This window comes from Nuphar pumila, chromosome 2, assembly GCF_984573655.1.
Source record: "Nuphar pumila chromosome 2, dmNupPumi1.hap1.1, whole genome shotgun sequence".
NCBI lineage: Eukaryota > Viridiplantae > Streptophyta > Magnoliopsida > Nymphaeales > Nymphaeaceae > Nuphar > Nuphar pumila.
In genome coordinates, this window is record NC_143250.1 from 91686495 (window position 1) to 91709895 (window position 23401).

General features: G+C 39.5%; 3 protein-coding genes and 2 non-coding genes across 5 annotated transcripts; 2 read left to right on the forward strand and 3 right to left on the reverse strand.

Annotated features, from left to right (window-relative positions):
* Nucleotides 1-781: 781 nt before the first annotated feature.
* TRNAA-AGC (transfer RNA alanine (anticodon AGC)) lies at nucleotides 782-854 on the reverse strand. The gene has a single exon. It is a non-coding gene; the product is annotated as a tRNA-Ala (tRNA).
* Nucleotides 855-2091: 1237 nt separating this feature from the next.
* Nucleotides 2092-14071, reverse strand: LOC149846090 (mediator of RNA polymerase II transcription subunit 22a-like). The gene is made up of 4 exons (XM_089990452.1): nucleotides 13818-14071; nucleotides 3952-4126; nucleotides 2672-2737; nucleotides 2092-2451 (listed from the first exon to the last, which is right to left on the reverse strand). Exons 1-4 carry the CDS (start codon nucleotides 14069-14071, stop codon nucleotides 2215-2217), a joined length of 732 nt encoding a protein of 243 aa, XP_089846578.1. The 3' UTR covers nucleotides 2092-2214.
* Nucleotides 6182-6254, reverse strand: TRNAA-AGC (transfer RNA alanine (anticodon AGC)). Its single transcript has one exon. It is a non-coding gene; the product is annotated as a tRNA-Ala (tRNA).
* A 160-nt stretch (nucleotides 14072-14231) lies between the features above and the next one.
* Nucleotides 14232-17702, forward strand: LOC149846092 (protein CORTICAL MICROTUBULE DISORDERING 3-like). Its single transcript, XM_089990461.1, has 5 exons — nucleotides 14232-15326; nucleotides 15659-15874; nucleotides 15976-16067; nucleotides 16373-16832; nucleotides 16929-17702. Exons 1-5 carry the CDS (start codon nucleotides 14232-14234, stop codon nucleotides 17700-17702), a joined length of 2637 nt encoding a protein of 878 aa, XP_089846587.1.
* Nucleotides 17703-19662: 1960 nt separating this feature from the next.
* LOC149846093 (serine/threonine-protein phosphatase PP1 isozyme 2-like) lies at nucleotides 19663-23229 on the forward strand. The gene is made up of 3 exons (XM_089996171.1): nucleotides 19663-19867; nucleotides 22275-22834; nucleotides 22923-23229. The coding sequence occupies exons 1-3, from the start codon at nucleotides 19663-19665 to the stop codon at nucleotides 23115-23117; spliced, it is 960 nt and encodes a 319-aa protein (XP_089852297.1). The 3' UTR covers nucleotides 23118-23229.
* The last annotated feature ends 172 nt before the right edge of the window (nucleotides 23230-23401 follow it).

Below are 23401 nucleotides of genomic sequence, written 5' to 3' on the forward strand. Positions count from 1 at the left end.
TGTTTCTCTTTGCGGTTTCCACAAAGCAATCGTAACTTTAGTAGAGGAGGAGACAGAGAATCGTGATTCATGAAGTTAAAAGACTAATCAAGGCAAGGGGAGGAGAATGATCAAGCCAATCTTCCCTCGTATAATTCTCTCTGATCTCTGGTGTTGCATCGATAATTTTAAAAAAAAGAAAGAAAGAAAGAAAAAAAACAAAGATCTTTATGCACGAATTGCGTACATGCATCCATTCATGCTAACGAAGGGAACAAATCTTTGATTGAACCAATGGTAAATCAGGATCCTCGAAATTGTTCCCCGTTTTAGTGTCCACGGAATGGATAGATCCGGACCGGAGCCCATGTAAATGTAAAATCGCTGCGCATGTTTTTCTAAATAGGTCGATATTTTAGATCGAAATGATTGGATGGATGGCCAATGGATTTGAAGAAAAATGACATCTCTTTTTTTTTTTGCGACTGATCTGCCAAATCATCAATTGTTGGTGGTCTGAGATGGTCAAATACGTTCCTTCATCACCACCGTTCATCGTGCAAACAAAAGTCCCATGATTCAGGTAACGAAGAAAACCCAATGTTGTTCGTCAACTTTATTTGAACTTTAAAAGAAAACTCAGAGACTACGTGTAACGTGATCACTTGCTGATGACCAGGTCCTCAAAAAATATCGTCTAGGCCTATAGGCTACAGTGCTCCGATGGCTCGCTTCTCATTCGGATGGTGATGTTGAAAAGGCCTTAGAGGAAAAAAAAAAGGATAATACAAAAAACTAAAGATGGAGATGCGGGGTATCGATCCCCGTACCTCTCGCATGCTAAGCGAGCGCTCTACCATCTGAGCTACATCCCCGAACTTGAAGATTAAATAAGAATCAATTATTTTGATAAGTTGGTTATTTCACGGGCATCACAACACGTGGATGAGTTATCCTAGTCGCATGTTCGCGGTACTCAACCCTTGACTTGACTGGTTGGGCTGGATCAAGCATAACCTGAGACCAACTATGTCCTCATTGACTCAGACAGACCTATGTATAGTCAACGGTTGGAGGTATGGCGCCTATATATGGCACCTCTTAACCAGCTCCATGCATGGGAGACGAAGGGGAGGTGCATGGTGAACTCTTGAAGCATCAGTCGGCCCGTTCAGAGTAGGATTTGGAATCCGACGCACACAGGTGCTGTGCCACGACGCAACCTCTTATTCTTCTTCTTCTTTTTCAGGCCAAGGAAAAACTATCCCATCACCCACCATACATTTTCTGGCCTATGGTTGGTAAAAAAAGAAAAAACCCTTGAGGTCCCATCTGCCCACTGGGTAGTTCACCCAGCTTCAGGATCGGCATGAAACCATGGCGTCGTCTCCTTCAACCCTAGGGAGCCTCCTGCTTCACTTACCGCTACCGCAAGGAGTTCGAACTCGAGATAGGAGGATACCTTCTTATCCACATGCCCCAGACAACGTGGGCAACCCCTTGGAGTCTCAATTATTATCAATCTTATATCCAAGTATCTTGAAGCAAGGTTTGCAACATCTCAAACGTCTTGAAAGGGCTAAGTCGTGGTGAAATGTTCTGGTTCATACATAAGTTGGAACTCATATGCCCAAAACCAACTGGATCACACATAACTGGTCAAATAAAGCTACTGGTCCCGGTTGAACCTGTCCAAGGGAATTTATTTTTTTGCTGTCGTTCTAGCTTTGTAAAATATTTTGTACACGTGAAAGCCAGACAAATTCAAAAGCACCGAACTCAGACGAGCGAGGATCAGGTGCCATCACATGGCACACTTTGAGTGTGCCGCTGCACCTGGCTGCCCTCCATCTACTTTTGGGCCCCACAACTGACATACTCTCAGCCAAAGATGGAGGGCATCAGGTGCAGCAGCACTCTTCACCTGATCCTGGCTCGACTCAGACCCGATTGCAAACGCACAAAAATCATCATAGTAAATTAGTCAAAAAATCAATATATGTGGAGCTGAAAAATTATTTGTTCCCAACAACATTGCAAACTTCCAACAGCTGCAAAAGCAATGCAACAAACAGTTCCATCATCAGCCTTGAGAGAATCTTCTGCCAACCATTCAGCAATCGCGACCTTTTAACTTTCTTATTCAGAAAAGATGAAGACGAAGCAGAAGATGAACGTGATGATAATAACACCATCAAGACAAAGCCATCATATGCGTTTACAGGAACCCAGTGTTCATACTTGTGGTTGATCGGTCTTTACAACAGAGGAATAATAATGAGATTCGATTTCTTTCAAACTCGCAGTTACTTGCTCACTAAATGTTGCCAGTAAACGCTCTGTTCTTTCTGATTGTTGGCCAAGTTCATGCTTGCGTTGCTTGACATGGTCACTCAGAGATGCAAAGCCTGAGAAGATCGCTGTCTGCTTCAGTTCTGAAATTAATTTTAGTAGTGAGTCGGCTGCTTGAACCTGCTTGCAGCAAACGGATCAAACGCATAAAAACTAATGCAACATATACAGATAAGCCGAAAGCAGTGTCATCTAAGTGAACCCTATAGAAAAATACAGTAGACTCAATAAACTAGACCAAAACTAGCAGAAATAATTAAATATAGCAGACCGATAGAACTAGGCCAAAACAAGTACAAAGATTGAATTAATCTGATAAAAAAATGCATTCTGGTATTACCACTCTAGCTGCGCGGACCTCCATCTGGAATGCTTCCTGTGAGTTCCTGTAGGGTGGGTCATTGACCTACAGGAAGATAGACTTCACTTTCAACAAGACTATAACAAGAACCCGAAGTAATATCAATGCCAAGACTCTAAATCTCCAAGGTAAAACTACTCCCTTTTGAAAGACACACAAGATATTCAGAAGTTGTTTGGACATTGCAATGGCTAAAGCCAAGGGGATGCCACTTGACCAAAACGAGGAGCAGATATGAGGCAATCAGTACAATATTTTTTTTTTCAACATTGTATGATTAATAATCAGTACCCCCAGAAAAAAATGTCATTGTCGTAATCAAGCCTTGTCCCAACTACATCGAGTCAACCAACAATAGATTTTCCCTTGTCCTAACGACATGGAGTCAACCAACCATAGATTTTCTATCATAATATGCAATCATATCAACAAACTTTGGAACACTGACATTTGTTCCATAAAACTCAATTTCTTTTAGAACATTTCTAGTCTTTTGAAATTAATACACTGAAACAAGGACAGTGTTTTCTGTTTGTTAAAGCCACAATCATATACTTCCTGTGCAAATGAATGTGCGCTCTCTCTCTCTCTCATCTTTTTACATGTCCCCATGGCCTAAAATACTGGGAGCATTGTGAGGGAAATTGATTAGCAATGTTGATTGCATTAAATGAGTACAAGAGGCACTGCATTCATTTGTTATTATGTCTCAATGGGGAACATTTCTTTTTTGAGGGAGTTTCTCACAAACTATGCAGAGAGAGAGAGAGAGAGAGAGAGAGAGAGAGAGAACCATCCATATTTCAGACTCATTCTGTAGTGTCAGGCTTTAGGTGAGCAAGGAAACACATCTCCTAGCTGAACTTGGCCCTCGCCTGGTTTGAGTAGCAACAGCCTATTATCTATCCTTGACAGGGACTAGGCCAGGCAACTCCCTACGGACTAAGCAACAAGACACTAGCATTTAACTATGGTGTTGGGATCCTAGACAGACAAAATGAAGTCCTTGTTTCAGCCTTGCCATGGGACAAGAACTACTCCCCAGCCTCATTCTTCCCCACAATGATTCATCTGTATCTTGGTTGGCTTATGTCATGGTCAAAAATCAAAATATAGAAGTCAATTTATCAAGTAATACATACAAAGAGAAAATATTACAGACAACCAACAGAACATTTAGCAAGAGAAAATTTTATAGATGCAAACAATAAGCAGTGTCAATTTAATCTATTTACACAAGAAAGAAAAAAGTGAATTACCAGTGCCACATTTACCAAGACACTGAAATTGTCAACAATATTAGCAATGTCAGCCTCCAAACGCTGCAACAAATTCTTTTGCTTCTGAGCTGCTGCTGTAGTAGGGCCTGCAGCAAGCGCACCACTACCGACACCTCCAAGACCAACTCCGCTACCACCCTTGTTCATATTGAACCTACAAAAACATATAACTGTGTTCACCTTATTACTGAAGAATAAGTGTGCAGTGCACATGTGCAAGTGAAACTGTGTGAATGTATGCATATCAAATTCAAGAGGACTGTATTCATTTATTCATGTTTTCGAACTTCAATTACAGTACAAAAAATATCAACAAATAAGACACAGAGAAAGGACTATTGTCACCTGGATTTTAAATCGTGTAAGAAGCTTGGTGTAGCTTATCCATTAAAAAAAAGAAAAACCTTTTAAATTGAAATATTAAAAACATCATGATAAAATTGTGATGCTTGAAAAATGACAAAATTCTCATCTTACAGAAATTTGCCACAATCATCACTAGCATAAATATTAGATCAAAAAGAAGAAAATGAGTGTATCATTACTTACATAATTTTCTATTCTTGTATATAATTTAGGAAGGTATTCTCCCGCATTTCATTAATGATCATGTAGCTATGTTTACATTTTATTTCTTGCCTATTTTACATGTTAATATATGTGCTGTGTCCCATGCATTTGTAGATATTCATTTTCTATAGAAATTTTTGCCTTTTAATCTTTTTGAATTCTTAATATGTATAAAAGCATGGTATTCCTCATTTCACAGTTCAAATTTAATTTCATTCTCATGCTCATACATTATATGGTATCTGCACTAAAAAAAAGAAACAATACCCCTAAGACCTGAGTATTCTAGTATCTCAATCATTTGATCTTCACTGTAGTATATGATCCCAGCAGAGGTGGTCTCAGTTACACTAATATCAGGACGTATTCATCACCTCAGAAGTTGCCAAAATAGAAAAAGAAAACAAAATTTTCCCAGCAGCCATTTTTTAGCGGCAGCATCTTTGTCTTATGCAGGGATGTGGTATGAGGTATATTTCTTGAAGTTCATTCATGCATGACACAGGCTTTTCCTTTTTCGCCTTAAATCTGGTGAATTGGGTGTTTTTTATAAAAGTCGGTGTTGATTGATGTTGAATCTAGTCCAAACCATTTCAATGAAAAAATATATCATAAATTACAAACATCATAATTTTAAAAACAGATCTTATGGACAACCAATAATTCGATAAAAATGCCAAAATACCCACTCAAACAGAAGGTTGTGGCCTAGAGAGTGAAGGCAGAAAAATTCATAAACACAACAAAGAGAAAGCAAACCTATGCAGCACACAGAGGTCCCAAATAAATAAGATCACAAGCTCTTACAGAAAATTTTCAGGGGAGAAATGCTGGAAATCAATATCGATGATAACAACACCTGGATAAATATTAACATTTGATAAAGCAGAAGGAAAAAAATTTGCTATCACACAATAGCTGGCCAACAGAAAAAAAATGGTAATCACTGATCATTCTAATATACAAATGACAATTTGCTATGTTCTTTAAGTGTGCAAATGGTAAATAAGGCACATTTAGACGAAACAAAATCCTAAATCTGAAAATATACATCCATACCATGCACATATATTATTTTTTCCCTAATTCGAGCATGGAAAAATGAACCAGGTTCATGGTTTCGTTCAAAAATATCGCCTGAACCAGATTTAGACTCTTTTTTCCTATTTGAATCAAAAGAACAAACCCATACCTTTTGACGTTCGAAAAGGGAGATGGATAAAACATGGGATGGTTGGAGAGGAAGAGGATCTCCTCTTCTTCTTTCTCCTTCTCTCTCCTCCTTTCCTTCTCTCTTTTTCTCTTTTTTCCTCTCTCTTTCTCTTTTTTTCTCTCTTTCTTATTTTTTTTATCCTTTTATAGAAAATAAGCTTTTATGATCCTTCCAGCTCCTTCTAGTGTGAGCTAGAGAGAGGACTTCCCATTTGGGAGAGAGGCAAGATGGGAGTTGAGGTCGGGGCGAGAGAGGGAGTTATTAAACAATCCCTGAACGGTCTCTTGAGATAACACAATTCTGATGTTTAATTAAGTAGACAAAATCATATATATAATATATCCGCTAGCTACAGCTCCCCAACGGCTCGCTGATCATTCGGATGGTGTAGGACAGTTAAAAAAGCAAAAATTAATTAAGTAGACTTGGAGATGCGGGGTATCGATCCCCGTACCTCTCGCATGCTAAGCGAGCGCTCTACCATCTGAGCTACATCCCCAAGCGGATAGTCTTTATAAAATTTAGTTTCTTTATCCTAATACATCTTTGACGGGGACGCCAATAAATGTCGTACTTAGAGATTTACAAGCCAAAGTACACTCATGTTATCACGAGGCTTCAGCCATGTGCGACTGGTTAGCATCCATGGATGATTGCCGGCAAACATGGGTCTTATGTAGGCTCGGGAGTTATCCTAGCTAGTCGCATGCTCATTGTAATCAACCCTTGACTGGTAAGGCTGGGCCAAGCATAAGGTAAAACCAACTGCATCCTCATTGACTCAGACAGGCACAAAGTAGTTAACCGTATGAGGCACGATGGCCTATGGGCACCTCTTAAGCTGCATGTTGAACTTTTGAGCCATCAGTCAATCCATTCCAGTTATAAGGATTTGGATAAACTCCTATGGCTTTTGACATTTTGACCTCTAAGCAGGGTGGTCTGAACGAACCGAACATGGCATGTTTGGGATCGGCTCGTGTTCATGTTTAGTCGATCAGAACATGAGCTGGCTCGTGTAATTAAACACATTTTATGTTATCCCTACATGAAATTTATATATTATATATTACACTTAATAGTTCATATTTTTATGTATATTTCTCTTTATATATACATTTTATGCATTTTTTTATATATTACACTTAATAGTTCATATATATTTTATGTATATTTCTTTTTGTATTTATATTTTATGCATTTTATTTATATAATACACTTAAAATATATATATATATATAGTACGCATATATAATAGATATATTCTTTCTATTCAAACTCTTCCAATCCGAACCAAACACCTTGGATTCGGGCTCGACTCATTTAAGCTAAATGAACTGCTCATGGCTCAGCTCATCTGCTATAAGAACCGATCACAAACGAATTCACGATGAGTTGAATCGAGCCGGAGTCCCAAGCTGCTAGGTTTGTTTATTACCATCCCTACCTCTAAACCTAAGATATATCATTTTCCAAGTTTAGACTGTTTGCTTGGTGCGTCATTTGTTAACGCTTGAATTTGAAGGATGCATGTCGTTGGTATGGTATTGTTACAAACATTCCTGAAAGGTACTAGCTAGTGAGCATGGTGCTAAAAGAATCCATGTCCACATTCTCACTGATGGTCGTGACGTGTTGCATGGGACAAGTGTTTGTTTCATAGAAACTGTTGAGAATGAACTTGCTAAAATTATCAGAGAAAGGTGTAATTGATGCACAGATTGCATTTGGTGGGGGCTGAATGTATGTCACCATGGACCGCTATGAGGTACCTTATTTTTTTCAATCTATTTAGAGTATTTCAATATTTGATCTATTGATAATTGGTTTGTTTTTTGTAAGAAATAGTTTGTTAGTATGTGAATTATTTGATTGTCTGAACACAATTGGATTTGTATTCAGCATCCATGCATGTAGGCATTAACATTGCCACTTGTAATAATTTTGTTACTTTCTTTTGTAATGTTTATCACAGTTGTATGATGTTAATGTGGTTTTTTTGTTTTATGTTTGATAGTCATTGTTAACACAGTAGTTTGTCAGAAATTTATTTATCACCAGGAGTGATGTGTGTCTGGTTTTGTTATGACAATGTCATGATTTTTTTGGTTGTTCACAAGGATTTTTTTTTTCCCTTTGGAACTTTACTAGCTTCTCCTTGTTATAGACTGCAAGTTTAAAAATTGAACTTATAGGCACTTCTAGAATTTCCTTGTGGTTGCTAAATATTTAGCACTGAGGAATCCTAGTTTCAGCATCTAAAAATTCAGATATACAATTCCCTGCTGCACCTAAGTACAACACTATCTCCAAAAGGACCATGGATTTTGTAAAAGTGAGAGCAAATGAATAATTGAAGAGGACCGATTTCAAGCACTGAAAATGAAAACTTACAATCAAAGATTAAAAATAAACAGCATTAGAGAAAATGTATCAGGAGCAACTTAAAGAAAAATCTAGTTTCAACATCTAAAAATTCAGATATACAATTCCTTGTTGCACCTAAGTACAACACTATCTCCAAAAGGACCATGGATTTTGTAAAAGTGAGAGAAAATGAATAATTGAAGAACAATTTCAAGCACTCAAAATGAAAAGTTACAATCAAAGATTAAAAATAGACAGCATTAGAGAGAATGTATCAAGAGCTTAAACTTAAATAAAAAAATATTTATTAAATTTTAATAATATAAAATTTTAAAAAATAATCATTTGCATAGTAACTTGGTAACTATTATTATTTATGTGATTAGTTGCACTAATTTTATGAAAACTAGAATGATAATTAGTTGGATTCATTGGAACTTATTAATTATTTATTATTTACCTAATTAGTTGCACTAATTAGTTGGGTTTGGGCTGGGCCCACTATACCAGTGGGTTAGGCTATGGGCTGCTCTTCAAACTCGACCCCGTTAAGAATTGGGCCAAAGCCCGACCCGTTAGTAAATGGGTCGGAACATCTCCAGGCCAAGTTGCACTTAAAGCCCGACGGCCCGAGCTCTAAACGGGCTCGGGCCAGCCTGATGCCCACCCCTAGTTACGACAAACTTTTATCAATAAAGAGGCCCTAGAGTGCATGTTTGAATTTATTGTAATACCCACAAAATTTTTGAGATCTTAATAAAAAAAAAGAAATTTTAATGTAAAAAAATTAAGTTGTGAAAATATTGATTTAATTTTTATCTTAGCAAATTAAGATTACTCATATTTTTAGAATTAGAAATTAAAGTATTAATTATCCAAAATAATTAAAGTAGTGTTTAATTATTAATTAATCACAATTAATTAGAAACTATGTTTAATTAACCTTAAGTGAATAATTATAATTTAATTATTCTCTAAACTATGAATTTAAATTAAGAAAAATCTTCATGGAAAAGGCCAGAAACCATAACATTCTTGTAGATTACAAAATTGGTGAAAGTCTTCACATGACTAATGAAAGTCAAGGGTCATATTTGAAAAAAAAAATGAAAAAAGGGTTAGACCAATCTCAACCATCCATCATCTTACATGTAATCTAAACCACACATCTCATCTACTCATGAATTTTTGTCTCTAAATACCACTCAAAAAGTAGAAGATATGCATTAAAGAGTCTTTTCTCTCTCCCTCATCCATGATTTTGGTGTCTCTCTCTCTTCTTCAACTTGAGTGTAGTGTAGGGTGCCCTTCAGGAACTCTATTATATACCACTTTGTGGTTGAAGAACAAGGTGTAAATCGATTCAAACCTCTTTGCAAAAACAAAAGAGGTAAATTAATCTTTATTTTATGCATTTTTTATTGTTCAAACTCTTCTCTTCTCTCTTTCTTTCCAACCGTACAAACATGCATTTCATAATGCATGTGGGCATGGAGAAGAAATTTTTATGGTTTGAACAATGATTTTTGCATATATGTGTACACTCTCTTGACTCACATACAAATTTGACAAAAATCCATGGTAAAAAATGATGTTCACCAACTCTAACGGTATTTCATCACTTTATACCATACTTCAATTAAGTTAAGTGATTAGCAATTTCATGGTTGAGTTATTTATCATTTTTGAAGTAATAAATGTGTATTTCATGAATTATATTTTCTTCCTCTGACACATTCATATTTGAAAATAAGATTTCTCATTTTTTATGAAATTTTTACAAAGTGAATATACAATTTTTCCATGTATGTAATATTTTAGAAAAACTCGTGTGAACATGATAAATTTCACATTTAAGATATGTATTTCACAAGTTACAAGAAAAAAAGGATCCTTATGTCTAGTTCATATAGTTCAAAATGTCTTGTGGATAGAAAACATAAAAACCTCAAGTGTTGGCAATTTTGCAAAAGCATCCGTGGTCCCAAAGGTATTTCATATGTAATATTTAAATTTTGAGGAATAAAGAAATGAAAAAGCACGCAAAGAAAAAAAAATGGTCTCACACGGAAGTACGTGGTAGAAAAGAAGTTTTATTCTAAAAGGAAAAATTATATATATATATATATATATATATATATATATATATATATATATATATATATATATATATATACATATACATATACATATACATATAGTCTTTCAATTCTTCTTAATCCTTGAGACTTAATTCTTTGAAAGCTTGAGACACTGATTTATTCTCAAGTTTCAAATACCACAACTTTACATGCCTTATTAAAAGAAAGAACAAAAAAAAAATGTGCTCATTGGCTGGACAGACCCAGTCACGGTCCAAACCAGGTCTGGACCATGCCTCATACCTGGTTCAGGTGGGTCGGCCCAGACCAACCTTGAACTAAGCTGATCGGTTCGGGTGGTCTGTGCTGGGCTGGTTCAGACCGACTGTATCGAGTGGCTTGGTCCAACCAAGGTCTGAACCTAGGCCTTATCAACTAGTATGACCCAGACCTAGTCTAAGCTGGTTGGGCAGACCAGCCGTCAATCATAATGACAACAAAGAAAAGAAGAAGAAGAAAGAAAACAATGAAAAAAAAGAGAGAAGAAGAAGATTTAAATCATTTTAAATTAATTTTTGTTACAACAGGTAAGATGAATTCCTATAGCTACAAATACATGCCCGTTTGTCTAATTATTAAATATGCTACCTAAGCAAACGACTTAGCCAAAATACGCTTACACACATACTTGAAAAAATTATGCATAGGTTTAAATTTCCACACGTGAAATGTTGGAATATTATCATGTGAGTGCTTAGTGGGCTAGGGTACTAAATGCTCATACACATGAGTGTTCGAAAATGACAATTTGAATGTCTTATAACAATTATTATATTTTTGCGTATGGTTATGATCAATGCAATATGACATTGCACATGATCAACATGTTTGCCTATGCATGTGTTCATGATAAATGCAATATGACATTGCACACGGAATAATTATATTTGTCTTTGCATGTGTTTGACCCATGCAATATGACATTGCAAATGGAATCAACATGTTTTTCCTATGCATACATTTATGATCAATGCAATATGACATTGAACATGGAATCAACATATTTTGCCTATGCATACATTTATAATCAATGCAATATGACATTGCATATGAAATCAATATGTTTGTCTATGCTATTATTTATGATAATTGCAATATGATATTGCACATGGAAAAATCATGTTACCTATGCTTATGCTTGTAATAAATGCAATTTGATATTGTATATGAAATAAATATGCTTATGCTTAAGACAAATGCAATGTGTCAAAAATGCATAAGGAATGTCTATGCTAGTGTTGAGTGCCTTATGACAATAATTGTTCATGTTTATGCTAAATGCAAATTGCCTATGAAATTCTAAGGCTATGCGAAAAATACAAGAAGAAAAATATACATATAACATGAATGCTATACTTGTTTCAAAGAATTTGCATAAGCTCACATAAGTAGCATATGATGCATAGAAGCATGTGATAATGATGTTCTTGTTTCTGACATAAATAGTTGCCTCACGAATTGTTTATGATGCTCACACATTAATGACGTACATAGCATGTTGTAGGGATATATCTATATGCATTTAAATGATATGTTTTGCTATGCTATGTTATGACACATTGAGGCATGTATGAACATCATTGGACTTGTGTGCATGAATATTGTCTGAAAAATGAATTAATTGTTGAAATGTATTGCTGAATGATGCTCTCTTGTGAGCTTGGATAGGTTGTGACCCCACAATTGTAAGAGAAAATCTCACTTTATATGAAAAAAATCGTACATTAAAGATCTTTGTTGTTGCCTTCACCGGTGCGATGCTCATATGGGTTAAAGGCGCCCGAGCACGTGAATTGGGTTGGACAAAACCATATCATGACATCTATACTGTCTTGAGGGAAGTATGCGGGCTATTAAGCTTATTTGCCTCATGAAGCAAGAACATTGAATACTAACTACCCTAATAAAGATGAAATCACCCACGTAATCCATTCACACCATGGTTTACCTTAGAGAGGGTGAAATGGTATAACCCCGAGTGATGATGTTGCATGTAAGTTTGAATTACATATCATACCGACTTGAATTAAGGACCAAAGGCATTCTTGGACCTTCAGTTACTCGGAGTTAGGGAGGTCAAGGTTGCCCAAAAGTGGTATACCTCAGCTACTGCAGTAGTAGGAGATTGCAATCTGGTTTGCCCTTGCACCGAAGATCTCTCGGTTATGGACCACAGGCTTAGGTTTGTTTATCTGGCGAGTAGGTACTACGACAAATATATAATTTGCATAATGAACACCGTAATATACTCTAGCTGGCACAATGACAATTACTTCTGTGTACCCGAAAGTGTAAGCCTATCAAAACTAAAGTTACTAACACAGCTAACTGACTAACATAGTTATTGCTTCTTCATGTTATCCATGATGTTTATTTACTTGAGATTCTATGCTATAAAGTTTAGATTTACATGATGAATTATCTGTAATTATATGATTTTTATGAATCATGTTATGATATCTATGATAGATGTTTGATTAATTGTCATGATGCATATTATATGGATTTATTTATCAACTCGCAAGAGTTTTGACCCAGTTTCATGGGGCGTAGGTGATGAATGAAGATATATAGGTGTAAAAGTGCGGTGTGCGGCAAAACCATGAACTATCCTTTCCTAATAGTCTTGGCGATCCTTGGACAAACTTTTGAGTCTCATTTTAAATGAGATGTTTTGATGTTATTTGATAAATTATAATTTTAATATTCCAAACTATGTGAGAAAGATAGAATGAAAATCATTTCTTCCAATTTTGTGAGTTAGGGATGAACCAAATTCTAAAAAGAACAAAGTCTAGCCTCATACAATTATTTCATTTCTATAAGCAAATTATATCTGTTGCACTATTTCAAAAAATAAAAAAGGTTAAAATTTTACATTTTTAAAGTCAAAAAATTTGGGGTGTTAGACAAATGGTGACCACTGTGAGATCTTTCGAGGGAGATCATGCCCATATAGAATTGAAAAGTAGAAAAATAGACATTAGGGTTTGACTTCAAATATCGAGACTGTTTATTGAAAACTATTAGGGTATGAAGTCATTATTTTAAACCCGATGGGTTTTCATATGGACACAACATTAAGGGTATGTTTGAAAGCAAGAAATACTTAGGAAAAGTGATACAAAACAAAAAAAAATTAATACAAAAATTTCAGCCCTTTCAAAAGAGTGACTTTTTCTCTGAGTGAGTTTTTCTAAAAAAAAATATAATTTTTGATAGGAAACATTCTCCATTGGGAGAGGGGGGTGGAGGACAAGAGAAAATTTATTTTACACATTCCTCACAACCCATCTCAGCACATCTCACCATCACCATCCACCCCCAGTGATGACAAATCCGGTGAGGGTGCAACCTCCATCTGACGACTGTTTAGCCAGCTCCTGTGGTGGGAGAAGAGAAAGAAAAAGGGCTAGCTCCGGCAGTGGCTGTTTGGCCGAGGGAGCCGGTGATTGACGAGACGCTAGCGGACGGGTGGTCCACCATGAAACATACAGACGTGATCACTCTGTCAGATTTGGAGACCTCAAAGTTGGCATGACCGCCTTTCTTACTGCCATGCTGATTGGTGAACTGACGACGACGAGGAGCAGGGCTGCGGCGGAGGTGCTGCCGGTGACAATGACTCTACTACAACGAACCAACGGGAAAAAGCTCGCTTACGCTTCTCAGTCTCAGCCCACTCCTCCGTCCGCTCTTCATCCAACGGCTCACGTGACCACGTCAATTCATGTCCGTCTCCCACGCTCAGTGGGCGGGAGAAATTCAAATTTCGAACCCCCACGATCAAACCAACTCCCTTAACCATTCATCCTTGACCACACCACCACCAGTATTCACTGTTTTCTCTCTTCTCTTTACCAAAAAACCAACCCTAACCAAAAAAAAAGGAGAGGGAGAGATCAATCAAACTGAGAAGAGAAGATTAAAAAATAGAAGAAAAAATCCAGTGATTCCGACGGCCTACCATGGCTTCTCTCACGCCGGGAACCCTGCTGAAGCTCCTGCAATCCATAAACTCCGACGTGAAGGTTGCCGGGGAGCACCGTTCCGTGCTCCTCCAGGTGATCAGCATCGTCCCTGCTCTCACCGGAGCCGACCTCTGGCCCAACCATGGCTACTACCTCCAGGTCTCCGACTCCTCCCACTCCACCTACGTCTCCCTCTCCGACCGGGACAACGACCTCATCCTCACCAACAAGTTGCAGCTCGGCCAGTTCGCCTACGTCGAAAAGCTCGATTTCGCCTCGCCCGTTCCCCGGGTCGCCGGAATCCGACCTATCCCTGGCCGCCACCCCTGCATAGGCAACCCGGAGCCCCTCATAGCCAGGATCTCCAAGACCGGCTTCGTCATCCAACCGGTTTCCGACCCAAAACAGTCCATGGAACCGATCCTCGCCTACGTCTCTTCCTTGAAGAAATCAGAGCCGCTTCAGTCAGAGAACGGTGGGGTTTCCCGCCCCGTCTTCGCGGCCCAGGAGAATCTGCCTTCCGGGAAACCTGAAGATGCCAGAAAACGGGCTCCCTCTCCGACACCTTCCGTCGGGAAAAGGGATGAGCCTAAGACTGAGAAGCGGCTCCCATCGCCGGTGGCCGGGAGGAGGTCGGCGTCCGGGAAAGCGAACTCGCGGTCCGCGTCGCCCGTGCCTTCCAAGTGCGTCGTGCCGAGCTTGGTCGCTGCAGAAGAAGAGAACAAGAAGACGAGCAGGGAGCTGGCGATCGTCGTCCCGTCAAGGTATAGGCAACCTTCACCAAGTAACCGGAGGACGGTGCAGTGCTCCCCAGGCCGAAGGACTGTGCAAGCATCGGCGTCGTCTAGGCGTTGCTCATTGTCGCCAGGGCGAAGGCTTTCTGGTGGACTCAAGGTTTCAGCGGCGCTGGCGGCTGTCGAATCGGCAAAGAAGAAGTTGGCTGGCGTGGGAATCTCTAAAGCTTCGGACGGGGATTCGGCTTCTGGGAGAGCGCTAAGGAAGAGTTGGGAGGAACCTCTTCCTGGAATGGAGAAGAAAGAGAAGGGCGTCCCCAAAAACAAGCCAGACGCGAAAGCGATCTTGCGAACTCAGGTATGTTTTCTTTCTTGGTAATTAGAAACCATCAGTTGTGTAGAGATGATTGACCATTCCTCTATGCTATCCTTTGGGCCACCCCTCTTGATTTCCAACTTCTTTGATGTTATTATCCAACACGTTTTGGATTATGGGACCAAATTATGTTCATTTTTTTTTCTTTTGACCAATTATATCCTTTCATGATTAATCTTCAGTGTTATTTATACAGCTTTTCCTCCTCAAATCATTGCATTTGGTTTTATATGGCAGTTATTGGAGCTTCTAGTTTTTTTAATTCCGAATGTTAGGCTTGTTATCTTTTGTGATTCACCCTGATGAGACTGCAGGAAGCGATGTCCCGGAGATTGAGTGATGCTAATGTGCTGCATGATGATGATTCTGCTTCCTTTGAGAAACCAAAGTTAGCTTGGAAGAATGATTCTTACTCGGTGGTGGAGAAGCCGGGCCATGTTGTTCCAAGAATCATTGTGCATGATCGGAAGTGGACTGACGGTAGCATTTCCTTGGATTCTGTTCATCCTAATCTGGCAAAGTGTGGAAAGGTGGTTCAACCTTTCCTTACTTTTCCCCCCTTTTTCCTTTCCACCTGCTTTAAGGGTCCATTACCGGACGTGCTGATGATTTTCTCGTTCTGCACTGCTAGGAGGCTGCACGAAGGAGATTTATGGCATCCATGGCTGCTGCCGAAGCTCTAGAAGAGGCATGTGTTAATGAATCCTTGATTAGAAGCCTAAGGTATACTTCCCCCTTCATAGTTGTTCCCTCTACTTGTCTGCTGATGGTTTTTGCCAGTAATAAGTTTTTTTTTTCTGATAAACAAGCTGGGGGATAACCCCTGTGTGATTCGAGCCTGATACCCCTTGGTTATGATAGTGCAACCTAAACTTCCAGCTATCTCGTTCGTTGTCAATGTGTTTTCATTATTATAGTCCTATGATCCTTCTCTTTTTCTTTCATTTAGTTTTGTCTAGTGCATTTGGTTTTCCTTAAGACATTTTTCTGCTTTCAATGTATGGTGATGTTTTAGTATTTGAGTAAAGCTTCACACTTTCTCGCAAAGGGAACCCGACGTTTATGTTGCCCCTGTTGGCCCCTCAGAAACTCATCGATGGGCGTGTGCTTCCGTGTAAAGTCCCAGCTTTCTGCGACACACAAACGCCTCCTAAGCGGGCGTTTGCTTGTCACGGAAGAAGGTGCCGGTGCGCTTCTTCCACGGACTCGTCTTCCACTGAAAAGGAATCGGACACCCATCCCCCAACAGGAAACCTTTCTGCTGAAAGGGGTGGGGTAAGGTGGGGCAGGTCCAGCGTTGATTTCGGGGTTCCCTATGAAAGGGAACCCAGCGTTTGTGTTGCCGCTGTGGGGCCCCACGGAAACACATCGACGGGCACACGTTTCCGTGGAAAGCCCCAGCTTTACGCGAAAGACAAATGCCCCCTAATTGCTGATGCATTCAGCTGCAAAGTCTCTTTCTGGAAGATGAACTTTCGCCCTTCTTTGGTACATTGATCTTCCTGATCTGTTGCTTTGTGCAGCATGTTTTCTGAGTTATGCGCTTCTGCCAATGCTGTTGATCCACTTCCTTCCCTTGATCAGTTTTTTGAAGTGTATGACATTGCTGCAAAGTCGGTAACAATTGCAGAAGGTCTTTCCGTTTGTCGTAGTAATGATAATGCCCCAGATGCATCACCACACAAGCTGAGTTTGGTGTATAGTGATAGATCAAAGTCAATATCTGCTTGGGTTGAAACTGCATTGGCTGTTGATCTTGAGTCCATCACATTGTTAAACGAGCAGAATGAAGTAGCAACCCACTTGCTTTCAGCATTTAACCAAGCTTCTGTAGAAAAGCATCAGGCAGGAAATTCTGACAAGGTTAATTCAAAACCTCCCTCTCCACCGAAGTCTGGCACCATGAAGAGGCTCTCCACATGTACGGCTTCCAAGAGTAATTCTACCCAGTCATTTGGAGTATGGACTAGGGGTAGTGGAGTGAAAGAGACTACTGATTTTGCAAGGGACTTGAGGCGGGAGATGCAGCTTTGGTTTCTGCAGTTTGTAGAGGATGCACTAGAGGCTGGTTTTCGAGTGTTTGGGGAAAACCATGGTCATAGGAAAAGCTTCCAACATGAAGGCAGTGAGGTTGCTGTTATCTTGTCACAGTTGAAACGTGTTTTTGCATGGTTGGATCTGGTATTCTCAAATAAAGTTGAGGATTCCTTGTCTAAGAAGACAGATCAGTTGAAAAGGAAGATTTATGGATTCCTGATTCAGCATGTGGAGTCGGCTGCTAGTGCTCTTGATAATCAGGCTGATGTTAATATGTCAAAATCATCTTCCGTGAATTCTTCTTCTACTGCTGCTACTTGATCATTTTTCTTTTACCATCAGAATGCTGTGTATTGGAGACCTGGATACCTCTCTCGATGGTCTTGGACTGGATACTTTGTAACGTATCTGTTTCTGTGGACCTTTGAGCATCTGTGTTCTTCATGCGTTCTTCTGTGAAGTAATTTTCACTTTCCCGGTCTTGTTAAAAAATAAATCTAGTCTGTTTTGAAAGGTATGCCTTGTACCTTGAAATGTCTTAAACTAAAACCATGGTTTCACACTGTTCCTTCGTGTGAAAGAGTTTGAAACTCTGAAGAGACTTATGGACGATGCTATTTTCTTACTTGATAAACTATGCAACTTTCTTGTGGAAGTATTGCAATCACTAGCAAATAAGGTCCGAGGCTGGTGCTTTTTGCATACTGACTTGTTATGTAGGACTAATATACTTTTGGGTAAATCACCAAAAACACACACTGATTAGTCATTTATGTGTAACTTGATTAGTCATTTATATGTAACTTTTCAATTATTATTACCAATGGAGGCTCCGCTTGTCTGTTGTTGGCAGCTAGTGCAAGTCACATTATGTTGGCAGGTTCAAAACCCATTGGTATAGTTGTTGTAGCCCTTTGAATAAAAACCTTTCAGTTATTAGATTCAATCGCTTTTTTCTTTAATGCATTTCAAATATTTGCTTAAAGTATGAAGTTATTTGTTCGCTCCGTCCATAAAAATTGTTCACTTTTTTTGCTCTTCAACCGCTTGTTAATTAAATAAATTTCAACCATGCAGATGTAATACTGAAAATTTTGATGGTTATTTATAAATAGCTGCCAAGTTTTTTCTTTTTTTCTCTCTGGGCCATGGTTTCTTAAGTACTGTTTATATTTTGCCAATAACCCACGAAAAAATGTGATGTTACATGATGTCTGAAATTCAAAATTCCAGAAAACGTCCATTTGGTTGTCGACAGTGGCAATTTGGTTGCCCTTTAGAAGTAATTGAAGTGATATGCAGTTAAATATTCTATGTATTGGAGATGATGGCATTTGTTGTTTTCTCCGTTAGAGATTAAGCCATAACAATCAGGAGCTTCTTGGACGACAAAAATGCTGATATGTCCATCACTTCATATCATCAGAATTTGCAGTTGGTTGGTTCGTTCGTGCAAGTTTGAAATGCAAGGAATGAGAAAACAAAATGAGGGTACAAGCACAGGGTATGCAAGGACGTAATAAGACAAAAAAATTTCTTTGAAAATGAGGTCATTGCCCTCGTTGGCATTTATCGATTGGTAGCTGGATTTGATATGCGAGTAATTTCGGAATGTCTCAACTGTCGGGACAACGTGTCAACTACGTGGGATGGCTTTTTTTTTTTAAAGGCAACATGGGGTTAGGCAGACCCCACCAGTTATTATTCAATGTAACACGGGGGGTTTTGAACCTGCAACGTCCCACAACAGGGAGGCGTGCAACCACGCGGAGCCACCCCCTACCAGATATCTCTTAAGCCCCACGTGGAAGAGGGATTCGAACCTGGGCCTTCAGCTTACCACAGGGGATACCACCTAGGTGGTTGTGGGATGTCTTTTTTAGCGTAACAAACTGGGCCACAAAAAAAAAAAACGAATGAATGTGATGGCACGTCCATTTGACTTTGCAACCATCTCTCTTCCTCCTAATTTTGTTTTTTATTCCCTGTATTTCAATACTTGGGTGGGTTGGAGATCCGAAAATTAGAAGCTATCCACTTGCCAATGCTGGTTGTAAGAGAGAAGGGATCGTCAAATGAACCCATCACACACACACACACCTATATCATCACCTCCCTTTGAAAAGGCAAAATCTCCGTAAACGGCGGGAAGCGTGGACGGCGGCACGACACCAGCGGAAGAGCCTCTAACAACGAACGGAGCTCCCCTCTTCGTCGTCTAGAGTCGACGGATATACCCACATTCAGAGAGAGAGAGAGATCTACGAGGATGGCGATGGGGATGCAGGAGAAGTTGTTGGACGAATTGATAAACCGGTTGTTAGAGGCCAGGAAAAACACCACCATCAGCAACAACAACGACAAGTCGGGGGTGAAGCGGGTGCAGCTGATGGACTCGGAGATAATGCAGCTCTGCTACGCTTCCAAGGAAATCTTCCTCAGCCAACCCAACCTCCTGGAGCTTGAGGCACCCATCAACATCTGCGGTCACTCTCGGCTCTCTAACCAATTTCCTTCTTGATGATCTTTTCACCCCAATTGAAAAATCTATTCCTTGATAACATCACCATTGTTGGGTTTTGAATACCCTAATTGATGGGGGCGAAATATGGCTATGGCCACAAAAAATAAGGTTGAGAAGAAAAGAAACTTAAAAGTTTTTGACACCCATCGCCATCGTAATTTTGCGGCATTTCGATGGGAAGGAAATCTCTATTCTTGATAAAGTGCTGCTGCCTCCAACTTTGTTTGCGGTTTTGATTCCTTGATCTTTTCAGCCTATTTTTTTCTTCTTTTTCTTTTGTTTTGGAGGTTCGTCATATATACGGTAAGGAATATCATGCATACATAATTTCTAATGCCTTTTCTCATCTGTGTGTTCGTGGTTATCTCGATTTAGTCCAGGCGCATTATTGCGTTTCCTTTAACTTAGGATCATGATTACATCTGGTACTATGAAAGCGTGTTAGTCGAGAGCAGATCAAGTGATAGGGAAAAAAGTGATTTGACATCCTCAAGGTCCACAATGTACACAAGGACAATGAGGTCTTTGTGTGATGAAGCAATGAACGGTGAAGAACAATGATTTGACAGATCACCTGACCTGCTCTCCTACATTTTGGGAAATTGTGATGAAGATTTTTAGACTAGCAGAAATTTTAAGAAAATTGTGGAATGCTGCTTTTCCAAGAAGAAGAAGAATGCCTGCAAAACATTGAACACACACATATTTGCAAGGACATTTGCATTGCGGCTTCCATACATAGGAATGTCTTTGAGAAGCACATTTTCCATTAGTAAGTGTGCTTTCTGGATTACATAACGGTAAAGCAAACCACAATGTCCTATTTTAAGTGGCTTCTTATCTTAGGGTAAGTTTTCACTTCTTTTTCAAAACATAAGATTGTTGTTTGATGAAGTTCAAGATCCTCTAGGAAATTTGCTTTAAAACAGATAAGAGTGGAATATCAACATCTGCATGCATTTAGATCATTGGATTCCGACAAGGTTCATTTGGTATTTTTCCAACATAGTTATCAACATTTGATTACTCTTGTTAGTCCTTTCAAATTACAGAGATGCACAAAAAATTGCGACTGACCCATGAGTTTCCATCATAGTTCTTTTGTGTTTTCTATAATTGTGAAGCATGCGCTTGCTTAGGTATGAACAAATATGAAAATATAACACTTTGGATTAAGCTGCGTCGAAAATGACCAAGTAGTTGGCTGGTTAACCTGTTTCAAACAAAACTGTGTTCATCTAGGTATTCTTGGTGCGTTCTTGTTTTGGTGGTCCTCGACAGAATGAGTGCATCCACAACATGGGTTTCGTTTTCATCCCAAAGTTAACACCACTATAAAAGCGGACTTTCTAAAAGTGCTCTTTAGTTTTTGCATCTCTGAAATATTATAATATCAGATAGTCATGGTATGCATGCATCAGCAGTCATATTTCAGATAGGGGCCTGTGTGATTGCTGGGCAATAAAAAAATAAATGAGAGACCAAGCCCTGTATCGATATTCCATCCACACTCATCCTCTTGCTGTAGATTTAGCATGCCTTTGGTTCTATTTTTAGCAGTTTGTGCCACTGATTATCTCTTCTTTTCTAGAAAATCTTGTGCACATTTTTCATGGTTAGTCTTTTACGAGAAGTCCGATGAAGTGACAGACTGGGAAGCCCATCTCCAATCGGAGGTTAAGGACCACGATCTTGCCTAAATCCAACGATTGTTTCGGAAAAATGGGAATGAGGATCAAGTCTCATATTCCTTTGCCACCTAGCCAAGCATGTATGCCACCCAGTTTAGTTGATTAATGTTCCCCTCTGCACTGCCAAAATGTCGCCCACTATAAGTGTATTCAGGAATTCAGTATCTGTACAATGCTTGGTTGCTTGCCTCTTTTTCCTTTTTAATCCTCATTGTGGGTCCGGTGGCAATATATTTCTATTGAATCTGTGGAATGCTTCTATGCTAGATTTGAAGTATGGATTATGGCTACATATTTGGTCGCAAGGGATGCTTCTGCTATTATCCATCTCGGAGGTGTATCGGTTTCACCGATGTAAATGATTGTGGTTTGATGCATATTATTTTTGGTTGTGGTTTTTCCACCATAATTTTTTTAAAGATCAGGTGCTGGAGACTCACTTCGGGCACCTGACCAATCAATCCATGGAGAGCGTTGGTTGTGGGACGCTCTCCACAGGGATTGGTCACTCAGGTTTGAAGTGCCCCAAGGTGATAGTCCTCAACACTTGGAACTCCTCTACTGAACAAGTGATGGATGCTGTCAGAAGCATTAACAGGATTCCCCAAAATGCCGTTATCCTTTTACAGGATTGCATTGAATAGCGGCTCTCTGATGATCCTTTTGTGTTCCTTGCAGGTGACATCCACGGTCAGTATGCAGACCTCCTACGCTTGTTCGAGTATGGTGGCTACCCTCCGCGGGCCAACTACCTGTTCCTGGGTGACTATGTAGACAGAGGCAAACAGAGCATAGAAACTATTTGCCTACTGTTAGCATTCAAGATCAAGTACCCCGAGAACTTCTTCCTCTTGCGAGGAAACCATGAATGTGCATCAATTAACCGAATCTATGGCTTCTATGATGAATGCAAGCGCAGGTTTAGCGTCCGACTCTGGAGGACTTTCACGGATTGCTTCAATTGTTTACCTGTTGCAGCCATCATAGACGATAAGATTATCTGCATGCACGGTGGGTTATCACCAGAATTGGATAGCCTGGAGCAGATAAAGACGATCGAACGGCCAATAGATGTGCCGGAACAAGGGCTGCTGTGCGATCTTCTATGGGCAGATCCAGATAGAGACATTAAAGGATGGAGGGAGAATGACAGAGGGGTCTCTTTCACCTTTGGAGCAGACAAGGTGGCCGAGATTCTAAAGAAACATGACTTGGATCTCGTCTGTAGGGCGCACCAGGTGACTTTTTTAGTGCTTCTCAAATCATACATGATATGATACCAGTTATAGGCATCTGTGTTTCATTCTAACAACATTCTGCGTTCAGGTTGTGGAAGACGGGTACGAGTTCTTTGCAGATAGACAGCTTGTCACCATATTTTCTGCTCCCAATTACTGTGGAGAATTCAATAATGCAGGAGCCATGATGCTTGTCGACACAAACCTCCTCTGCTCCTTTCAGATTCTTAAGCCTGGAAAGGAAAAGATCGGGTCTTCTTCCAGCTCGTCAAGGTCAGGATAATGTTCCAGTGCGACAATTAATGTAAGGGAAAAGACATCAGTCATGGCACAAAACGATGCAGCTTTTCGACAAGAGGGGAGAGTGTGCTGCTGTCATCTGCATCACTTACACGGGAAGAAGGTTTGCAGTCCCCTCCCGAGTTTGCATTTCTTTGTATGTGTTGGCGCAGATGCAACCAGAATGTGTACATGATCTGAAAATTTATCTCTGGGACAACCCGATTAGAAAAGAAGAAATGGCTTGGGGTGACGACTATTTCCCTTCGCCAGCATGAATTGCTTTGT